Genomic DNA, 11,140 nt, shown 5'->3' with positions numbered 1-11,140 from the left:
CCCTTTTAAGAATGGCACATGTTCCTCTCCTGACTGCATATGGCTGACCGTGTCCAAATCTCATGAATGTTTCGCATGCTCCTATCAAGGATGTTTTCGAATTCCACAGCGCAGATTTCAAAATACTCTTGAAATGAAATCAATAGTCTTGATTTGATGCCCCCCCTCCCTCCCCTTTCGTTTGTTATGAGCATGTTTCCTGAAACTTTGGGGATCTGTACAAAAATACAGAATGGAGAAAGAAAGAGATGCGTGAGAAAAGCGTTTGGCCAGTGCCGGCATGTTCTGCATTTTTTAATCAGACAGGAAAAAGGAAATGATGTCACTGGGTCACAAACAGGATGCAGTGATTATAACACAATGAGAATGCCTGGCCATGCGATTTAGACCCAGAGGCCAGAGAGCAGCACACACACACACACACACACACACACACTTGCAGTTGTGGGTTCGAGTAACAGGTTGCATTGCGAAAGTTTTAGTTCAAGACTAATTGCTGCGATAACAAGTGTTTAACGCTCCTGCTGCTGACGGAAATTCTCTCAGAAACCTTTCCGAAATGTGTTTATTCTTCCTAAGCGTCCTTTTGACCCAAGCACAGACGCAAAGACAAGGATGCTTAGATGACACGGACGGACAGGATGTGTGTGTGGAGTGTGTTTTTGCGTGGCATAGATTTGTTGTTGTTTGTTGATTATGTTGCTGTTAGGAATGGAAAGAAACCCGAGCTTGACCTCCTGGACGACCATTTCTGTTTTAGTGCTTTGTTAAACTCGAACTCAAAAACGCATCTCCTGCATGGCCCTCTGGTGCCTTGCATGGGGTCTCGTAATATTGACTTTGGCCAGAGTGGTGAATTATTTAGGAAGAACTGATGGGAAGGATGAATCTCAGAGCTGAACATCGAACGACTTGTTTTTATGATGTGCGTCACCTACTTCAATTCCCAATCAAGCCTTACAGATGACCTTTGCACCCTTTAGGTGATCCTGCTCTGGGAGGCCGATACAGTTTTTGATGATTTCATTATTTTTGAATAAGAGCCTTGCTTCGGTCTGTGTTTGGTGCGCATAATGCCACTGAACCCCATCTGTGGGCGCCGAGGCCACGTGCAAGGCTCCGGCTGATTCTTTTGTTGGGGATGGAGACGTCTCCTTCAGCCCCGAAGGCGAGGCTGAGGCCCTCGGAGCTGGAACTCGTTTGTGTCTGTAGATAAGTGTGTGTGTGTTTTGTTTATGGGTGCTCTGCTGAGCAGCGCCACGATGAACCTGGCGAGAGGGGCGGCATATGCCGCTGTTTTTATGGCAGGGCAAGGTTGCACCCTGGGGCATCTGTTTCGGTTTTCTGAGGAGGGGCCGCTCCTCTGTCGTTTGCGCTCTTCGCCTGTCTTTGTTTCAGAATTTCCAGCTCAAGGGGCCTGTATCCGAGGCAACGGATTTAAATTTCAAGCCAATTTACAACTGGGGAAGTGGAAGGAGGGGGTTGAATGTTTTTTTTTTTTTTTTTTCAGGATTGAGAAAAAATACTTCACGGAAATGTAAAAGACGGTACATTTGTAACCTTTATAAGAGAGCGTAAAAGTAAACCAGAACATTTTCATTCCCTTTCCACTCACCATTATAAGAAACATGTAAGTGTGAAGAAAAAAAAATAGCTTGAAGGAATTAACTTTTTATTCTTCAGATGTTTGGTTTCTTATAAATATGCATTATATACAAAATAATAGTATAAAACATATAAAGAGCAGTGTGTCATTATTAAATTAACTCTGGAAATAATCACTTTTTAAAAAAATTACATTATTGGTTCTGTATTCTCAAAACTAATTATAGGCAGTCAGTGGTGAGCGGTTGCTTTGTTTTTGTCCATTTCTGGTCTTGTACTCATGGGCCGTGTTGCATAAAAGAAGTCAAGTTGAACTTCTTGGATCTTGCTGGCACAGTTTTGCGTATTACAGTTCTGTAGGTTATTTTTCTTCTCTTCTTTTTTTTCCCCCATGTTGATCAAAATCTCAAAAACAATCCAAGAAGACCCTGGGCACAAACATAGCACTCGATTTAATTCTTTTAAGGCTTTTTCGTGAATTTTCAGCTGCTTATTGTAGAGAGGAGAGCAAAAAGTCTTTTTTATATGATTGATGTTAGCAGTTTTTCTTTCTTCTCAGACATTCATAATGCTCATCATTGATTTGTATGGGTAAGCTCTGATTGGTGCTCCCCTCCTCATTCTTGCATAGCTGGCAATGCTGGTTGAAGGTTTGGAAGTCCCTGGCACCTTCCATTGATTACTTGGCGGACAATGTGTCCATGATTACCACAAAAGGATCTTTTAAACTTTTTTTTTTTTGTTATTTTTTTGAAGAAGTCCCTTTTCCTTTCAGCCCACGGGGAAAAAAAAAAAAACATACCGTAGCAGAAGAGTTCAGAAATCATCCAGGACTGTACACGTTTGTACATAAACACTTCTTCAACATAAAACTAAACTATTGCATTCGATGAGCAGGACTCTGCTCTCTCCAGTTTCTCAAGTTTCTCAGTGCAGCAGTGGATGTCGATATAAATCTCCAGTCTCTAAGTATTTTTGTAAACAATCCAGAAAACATTTTAGTTTGATTGTGTTTTTGTCTCCTCTCTTCATAGACATCAGCCCGTAATTTATACCTGTAGAAAGAACAAGAACAAAAACAAAACAGAGGCTTAGATTATGCTTTGGAAATGAAGCATCGCTCTCAAATGGCATACAGTAGAATTCGATTTAAAATTTTAGTGGACTAATTAGTGGCCTAAATGACACATTCATCACTTTTCTTTCACCGTTAAGTGAGCCTCTGTCTAGTAGACTTCATTAGTAGACACTGACAGAATGATAAAATGGTGAACATGGCCAGCAGATCCCTGCTTGAAACATGCAGACATTAAGAAATGAACTGATCCTCCTTACCTCAGTTGCTATGACACATTCACTCCTCTCCTCTGCTATTACAAACACAGACTGGTACATGGAGTCCCTTGGGGAACATATCGTTGATATCCTACACTCTGGCTTTTCCCTGCACACACAAATCACGCTTCATGTTAACACAAAGTAAAAGCACATGGGGCAGCTATTTATTGTGTGGAGATGGGGGTGAAAGCGCTCGGCTCATTTTTTCGCTTTATAGCGTTTTGTTCCTTTCCTCTGTTTACAGAGGCTGATGTAAGAAAATCCTTGTAAGAGGAAAAAGCGCTTTTGTTGTGCGGTCCAAATCAATAAAAATCTTTTAACGGGGTAAAAAGGCTTCTTGCTGTCAATGCCTTTGGGTCCAAGTGTAAAATTTAGTTTGAGTGTGTAAATGTGTGTTGTGGATATCAGGGTTTAACTTCTCTTAGTCAGTATTGACGTTCATATTACGGTCATCAAGCGAGCGCTAAGTGCAAAGGTTAATATACTGGGCGGCGCGCTAATGGAGCATGACCTCAGCATAATAAAGCAAATTCAATCCATCCAAACACCTCTATTTATCAAAGTGACGTGAAATCCATTTCTTACCTGTACATTCTACTCAATGGTATTTTCTCTTCTAAACACTTTTCGTATTTATGACTTTTGTCCTCTTGGGATACGATGTCCTTGAACTCTTTCGATGAATTGTAGTCCAAGTGGCAGTTCTTGTGTATGTAATTCGATTTGTCAGGTGCGCAGTCCACCTCTAGGCTGACCTGCTTATTAGTGTTCTTCAGCTGTGAGGTGGGGATCAAGTTGTCTCTTTGTGATTCCGACATGTTGTTCATTGCCTCGCCTCGAGTCCTTTCTCCAGATGCCTGCCTGTGAATGTGGCGCAGGGCAATGACCACCATGCAGAGCAGAACCACGAGAGCCACCAGACCCACGGCCAGAGAGACCGCGGCCCACTGGAAGGAGTCTTGAGTTTCTCCTTTGGTCACGGGAGCGGTGACCGAGTAGTATTCGCAGTGGGGTCCGGTGAAGCCGTTGGGGCAGAAGCAGGCGGGCGGGTTCCCTGGGATGCCCACGCAGGAGCCGCCATTGATGCAGGGTCTGGACGAGCAGGCGTTGGAGGGCCGGTCGCAGTTGCGGCCCTCGTATCCCGGGGCACAGGAGCAGACGTAGTCGTTGATGCGGTCGTAGCACGTGCCACCGTTAGCGCAGGGGTTGTTCGCGCAGTCGTTAATGTTGATCTCACAGCGCTGGCCAGTGAAGCCCGCTCGACAGCTGCACATGCGAACGCCCCCCAGGACCACACACAAGCCATCTGTGGATCGTAGGCACAGGTGTAAGTGACTAATTATACATATGCATGCATGCATGCACACACACACACATCTGGATCTCTAGATCCAAAACACACTGCCGGAATTCAACATAAGTTACTTTTGCGTACCATTGGCACACGGCAGAGTGGTGCATTTGTCCACTCTTCTTTCGCAGTTAAGACCAGTGTAGCCTCTGGGACAGTCACACGCATAGCTGCGCCCGTTATCCTTCTCGTGGCATCTGCCGCCATGAAAGCACGGAGAGTCTGCGCAGGTGAGCAGACTGTGTTCACAGTGAGCTCCCTCAAAGCCAGGCAGACAGGTGCAGATGTAACCTTTATCAAGATCCTATAGGGCCAGAAAGGAAGCAGATGTTTCAGAGATATATTTATGGACCGGTTTGCATTGTTTCATGTTTGTACAGTAATTCTAGATGTTAAGAAAGAGGCCTTTCAAAGGATGCAGGAATAAGGTCATAACAAGCCCATTGATTAAGCCTGAGGTTTTTACAGACACTTTAATGATAGTTCTGAGATGACCAGATAATAAAATTATCAAAGGCTAAAGGCCATTGCACCATTTTTTCGTGTTCGTCAGCCTTAAAATTCGTCACGCACAGAAACCTTGCACACTGAGTCCGATGCGTATTTATTAAACCTTTGCGGAAAAATACAAAATGGATTCGTCAAGCAGTGAGGATGGTTTTGTTGCCCTCTTTCTTCTTAAAAAGAGAAAAAGAAAGAGGAATTATTGGGTCCATCCAATCCTGAGATTGCGCCGAGGGGACGGAGAGTTTCACCTCCTAATCTAGGAGTTGCGAAATTATCCCGAGCGATTCAAAATTTACCTCAGAATGTCAGTGGAACAGTTTGATGCTTTGCTAGCGATACTGGAGCCACATATTAAAAAGAAGACCACCAATTTCCGTGAACCAATCGATCCTGAACAGAGACTGGCAGTATGTCTAAGGTATGGACACACACACACACGGCCGGCGGAAGCGCTGGGCAGACAGAACGTATACAGGTATACAGGTTATATTTTATATTTTAATTATATAACGTTATATATATATTTTTTTATTTAATTTTATATTTATTTGTTTTTCATACAGTAGCCTACTTTGTGCTGCGAGACGAAGTACTTGTCAGACGCCATTCTGGATTTTGTCGTTCGCTTGTACATTGGCTCTGAATTGTCAAAAAAAACTCTCAAAATACTGACTGTGGATGCGAAAAACGCAGAAAATCGAACCCGATCCGAATTTTTTTTTAACGTGCGAAAATTTCGGATGCGAATTTCGGACTCAGTGTGCAATGGCCTTAACTGTCATATTTTAGTGATTTCAATATCATCAAAGTATGTTGTGAAGAGTATCCCAATCCAGATTGGTGCACATTATAGTAAAAAAAAAAAAAAAACATTAAACCCATGCATGTGAATAATGCATGTGGTTTTAATGAAATTCATATTTTCAGATGGAGTCAGCATCCCTCAGTGGCAGTAAAAACCTGTTTGGGGCTTTTCAACAGAATAATGACTCACTGAGCAAAGACCTCCGTTCTTGCATGGGCTGCTGTCACACTCTCGCACCTCAAGCTCGCAGTTGACCCCGGTGAAACCAGGCCGACAGGTGCAGGTGTAACTGCCCTGGCCTGTATTCATACATGTGGCTCCGTTCACACATGGCTTGTGATGTGTGCAAAAATTCAAATCTGTTTTGAAAGAAATAATAGAAAATGTCAGTTAATGGGTCATATTTTCACCATCACATGTTTGTCACAGATCTAGTTGTTCTACCTTAAACTAGCAATGAACTGAAGTGCTTTAAGTTCTACTATTACTTTGAGTGCTATGACACTGAGGTCAGTAATGAGTGAGACATTCAGTCAGCTACTGTAACTGTTTAGGGTTGAGTCTTACCTTGGTCACAGAACAGTCCACCCCAGCCCTCTTTACAGTTGCACTGCCATGGCTGTTGACAGGTGCCGTGTTTACAGGCTGGATATTTTCTACACTCTGTACAAAGTTTACCCTGCCATCCTTCTCTGCACCTGCAATACACAAATATAACCATACTATATGAGAAAAGCTTTAAGAACAAATATTGTTTTTAAGCCCCACTAAACAATCACGTTATTTTTCCATCAAATTTTCCAACTCATTTAATGACAAAAGTTGATGCTTATCCTGTATGTGGGTCAGAAAATTACAACAGGGCGAATACTATATAAATGTATGTATGCAGGGACACAGATCAAGAGGAATATTAGATTTGAATGTGATCGAGATATTTCACACTTGATACACAACCCATGTATACTTACACACACTCTCCAGGTTTGGAGCAATTGCCATTCGCCTCACTGCAACCCTCCAGACAGATCGCTGCATTAAAAGAAAAAGCTCTTGTTAGTAAAGAGCCATGGGTTTACAGTAGTTTTGCGAAGTTTAATCAAAGTTATGTTGGCTTATTAAAGGTGAAATGTCTTTTTTTTTTCATGTTAAATAATTCCTCCCGCATAGATAATAAGTAAGCCTTTGAGAGGTTTATTCTTCAAAAAGTGTACCAAAATATTGCTGTTTCTTTGAACATCTCTGAAATAACAATGTTGGCTTAGCCAGGTTTGGGCAGCACTACTTGTTTGCCCAACCAATGAAAGACCGAGGAAGTGCTCAGGAAACTTTTTTTGTGTGTGTGTGTGTGTGTGTGTGTGTGTGTGTGTGTGTGTGTGTGTGTGTGTGTGTGTGTGTGTGTGTGTGTGCAATTCTGTCTGGTGGCAATAGTGGCACAAAATAACACACTTCAACTAAAGATTAACTTTCACATTTAAAGTTGAAGATGTAATATAGCGCTGAGCTTTAAATGAGTATGTGTGACTGATTTATTCTGTGCACTAAGCTGTGTTGTAGCTGAATGAAAAACAGAAATGTTAGAAACTGGTATCTATTCCCAAGCTTTACAGTAGGAACATCCCATTATTGCATTATGAAAATGAACTCATCATCAGCTGCTCTTTGTACTTCTTTAATATCAGCATAAAGCATGGGCCTTGTCCAAATAAATATCTTTCACTGCAAGCAATTGTACAGAACCTGTCTAACGAGGTCACTGCTATGGATGCGGGTAATTTACTGTTGCCTGTGTTGAGCTGTCTATGACATTGATTTTGAGCGGGTACCCGACCAGCACTGACCGCAGCAGATGCTCTATCCCAATAACGGACAGCTGCCCCTATTGTTGTTTGTAGTCTCTGTGAGCCATATTTGCAGCTGCTACGCTGGAGCGCAACAATGGGGACTACAATTTCGTGGCGCGTGGCGGATAATAATGGCGCGATTAACCCGGCGCGTGCTTGCCATGACGCTCGTGCAGGATTAAATTACCAAGCACCCGCGCTTAGAGTATACACAAACTGTGTCAGCGCCCTTATCAACAGCGGGAATGGTCAGGGAAACTACAGCAGTTCACACCGAGAAAGAAGTACACGCAAAAATCAAATGAATACCGACAAACATTTGCTTTTCATTAAACCCGTATAACCATCTCTGCGCGCTGTTTGTATTAGCTAACTGCTGCGTACCTTTTGACAACCAAAATAAGTCAAACCCCAAAATGTTGTGGGTCTTTAAGCTACAATATAAAATCAGATCATGTTTCCTTTTTTCTTCTTTTTTTAGGCTACAAGTTACTCAAAGCGCCTATTTTCACCTCGCGGACGCTGTCATACAGTATCGCTGAAGTGGTAACCATAGCAACAGTGCCCTACTTGAGGATCATCATCATCGGATGGAACATTGACATGTTTAATATTTAACATTGCATGTTGCCCTTTTACTAATTTAAACGTTCATTTACACTAAATTTCATTATCAGTTAATTATTGATTTGCCACATTTGTTTTTTTTTTTGTTTAAAAGCGATAATGCTTGTGCTATGAGCAGCAAATTATGGTAGTGCAGGATGTATTCCTTAAATTTCCTTTAAAAACTCCTTCTAAAAAGTAGATCCAAGGCCTTATCTTAAGGTTCACCGGCAGCATGGTTATCATCACTCAGACATAAGGCTCACACCTAAGCGAAGCCTCAGTCTTCAAGACTAGAGTCCAGTGGATTGTGATCTCTGATTGCTTACGTTCTTCGCAGTATTCCCCCTTCCAGCCAGGGAGACAGGATAACTGTCCATCTGGGTTGCAGGTGTAGTGGCCAAAACGGTCGTCCCTGGGCGTGCATTTTTTGGAACAACTGTCGCCGTAGTAATTTTCATTGCAGATGAACCGGTAAGAATACCTTAGCTCCGTCTGCTTCCCGCTTTGAACATCCTGAGACCATTCAGCCCCTACTTCCAACTTTCTCTGGATGGCAAAAAAGCTTATCTGCAATTCGGGGTTGTATGTGTCTGTAAAAAAGAGGAGAAGATTCTGATTAGGCCATTGCTTCACTATTATTTGATTTCTTTTTTTACCCAGTAAAAACAAAAAAAAGTTTCAATTAAGTATAGGTTAGAGTATGCCATTATTTGCTTATGTGTTTTTTGAAAGTCTCTTCAAAAGAAGAAGAAAAGAAAGAGACCAATTTTAACTTCTGGGAAGCTGACACATTTGGAGTACAACTTATGTTTAAATTTCCTCTTCCTTTGAGTTGAGCAAAATATTCCCATGGTATTATCCCATTCTAAAGGGCGGGACAGACAAAGGTGTAAAATACAGGAAAATGCAGTCGGATGGTTTTGGCAAGCGCTGTGTATTCTCACCAAAGCCCACTGCGCTTTCCCACGCCAAAAATAAACCAAAGGAAGTTCAATTGTGTTCGAGCATGAGAATGCAAAGGTGTTTGAAGCAATAGAAAAAAAGGCATTACAAATGTGCAATTTTTTGATTAACACGTTTTTCTTAAGAGTTGGGCGCAGCGTGCCATGGTTTGATTAAAGTTTTGTAAACAAAAATGTATGACGTTCTAATGAAAGGAGAAGATTGAAATTATGTATATATGCACAATATCGCAGTGTCGCCCTCTAGTGGGGGAAAAAAAAATTCGTATCTTACCTACAGGTAGATCCGCGTAAGGTGAGTGCCAGGCCTCAATAATCAATGAAAATGATCCCTAAGAGGAAAGAGAGATTTAGATTGAAACCTTTAATAACTGCAACGCAAGATAAGTAAAACACAGTCGGGTGTATAGTTGCATGCATGATAAAAACGTTAGAAGCAGAAATAAACGAATAATTAAAATGGTCAAACTGCTGATTAATGTGGAGAGGATCGAAATAGTTAGTCTACACATGTTGAACCTGGCTGCATTACAAATGGTTGCCATCCTAATACTGGAATAAAAACACAATCTATTCTGTTATAGATTATCCAATCAAAATAAGTTGTATGTGAGCTTACCGGCCACCCAAAGTTGAACGGCAGTCGAATTGGTGTGCTGAAAGAGCCACCTCCCATGATACTGAACGAGTTTGTCCCCAGCACTGGCGTTATGGCACTTCCAAAGATACAGTCACCTGGAGACACGACCACCTGGTAGTTTTTTAGGCAAACTCTGAAGAAAGTCCTGCAGTCAGGCTTGCATAAATTGCCATTTGCGAGCAAGCCTTTGAAATTTTTGAATTCGTGAAGGTCGAGTTCGAAAACACCAGATCCAAATATCTGAAGGGAAAAATGACATGCATTACAACATTGCACTGCAAATACTGGCTTACCCTCTGTGTAGGCAACTTGAGAGACAGTTGAGAGGAGCGGGTCCTACTGACTTTCCACAGGACCGACTATGTTTGTTTACCTGCGTCAAAACGGTCGTGAAAAATGCGATGAGAAAGGTGAGCCAAGCTGCCATGCTTTTCGATTCTCCTGGGCAGCCGCGTCACCCACGATTATATTCCCCGAAAGAGCCTATTCCAGTGTAAAAGGGTGCAATGAAAACAAATGCCGAAGAGTAAAAAGGTATATCCCGCTGCGCGTCCACATGCACGTCACTTCAGTGTGCAGGAGCACGTCCAATTTCCAGTTATCCAAAAGGTGAAGGTGAAACTGGCAAATCAGCATCCAGTCTTATTCCTCTTCGGCTCAAGATATCCACGGAGCATTTTTAGTATTCCACAGTGAGCACACCGATGTGTTTAGTGTCAATGGTAATGTCTTGTTTTGGTTCTAAACTTTGTGCGTCAGCATCGCGCTGTTGGGTATCCTCGCGCTTCTCGTGTAATTCGTGAATGAAGACTTGTTTCTTGCGTCCCGGAGTATTTATACTGGCTTTGTGTCCGCGCTGCTCATTATATAAACTGTCTATCACTAAACGCCGCCCACTTTATACTCAGCCCCCCTCTCTCGACAACAATGATATCCACATTTAATACCCACCACTACGCGGATGATGACCAATTGAGCGCGAGTGATTATTAACAAGCCCAGCATCTGTTGGCATATTTAAAGCAGGCACGATTCAATTCTGACCATTTCACACCGTGCAATTTCCCCCTTATCGAAAACGGAGGAAACTTCGCACTACATGGGCTACAGCCGCTTACTTCTCGTGTGTCCCCGTTCCAGTCAATTGCGCGGGTAATTATATTACATCATTGAAAGCGTGCACGGTCAGTGTAGGGTCATATTTCCTACCTTATATCTGATGTTCCGGCGGAGAGCCTCTTCGTGTTTCGAGCTAGGATAATATGAAAGCGCTGCGTTTGACCCCGAAAGCACTACACTAATATTCGAGTGTAAAATATCTTGCTAATAAAAAAATAAGCAAGCCTACTGTTTTTTTTAAACAGTTTTATGCACAATATTTCATTTTAAAATAATCAAAAGTTCACTCCAAACAATGCCTAAATAAGCTTTAATTAACAAAATGATAATGAATAATTTTTCCACATTTAATTTGATACA

At 42.0% G+C, this 11,140-nt stretch overlaps 1 protein-coding gene across 1 annotated transcript; it reads right to left on the bottom strand.

Moving 5' to 3' along the window:
* Window positions 1–1,507: 1,507 nt before the first annotated feature.
* On the bottom strand, window positions 1,508–10,838 carry dll4 (delta-like 4). The gene is made up of 11 exons (XM_081379170.1): window positions 10,035–10,838; window positions 9,641–9,901; window positions 9,296–9,353; window positions 8,386–8,649; window positions 6,578–6,638; window positions 6,174–6,304; window positions 5,796–5,965; window positions 4,379–4,598; window positions 3,529–4,249; window positions 2,941–3,049; window positions 1,508–2,660 (listed from the first exon to the last, which is right to left on the bottom strand). Exons 1-11 carry the CDS (start codon window positions 10,086–10,088, stop codon window positions 2,655–2,657), a joined length of 2,055 nt encoding a protein of 684 aa, XP_081235296.1. The 5' UTR covers window positions 10,089–10,838; the 3' UTR covers window positions 1,508–2,654.
* Window positions 10,839–11,140: the final 302 nt, after the last annotated feature.

The sequence above is a fragment of the Scardinius erythrophthalmus genome (assembly GCF_964197995.2).
Source record: "Scardinius erythrophthalmus genome assembly, chromosome: 11".
NCBI lineage: Eukaryota > Metazoa > Chordata > Actinopteri > Cypriniformes > Leuciscidae > Scardinius > Scardinius erythrophthalmus.
This window is presented reverse-complemented; position numbering and strand designations above follow the sequence as displayed.

Coding starts and splice junctions, on each gene's coding strand:
- dll4 (XM_081379170.1), bottom strand. CDS start 10,088: ATGGCAGCTTGGCTCACCTTTCTCATCGCATTTTTCACGACCGTTTTG. Junction 9,354..9,640: donor CGTTCAACTTTGGGTGGCCG/GTAAGCTCACAT, acceptor CTTTCCTCTTAG/GGATCATTTTCATTGATTAT. Junction 6,639..8,385: donor GGGGGAATACTGCGAAGAAC/GTAAGCAATCAG, acceptor CTTTTAATGCAG/CGATCTGTCTGGAGGGTTGC.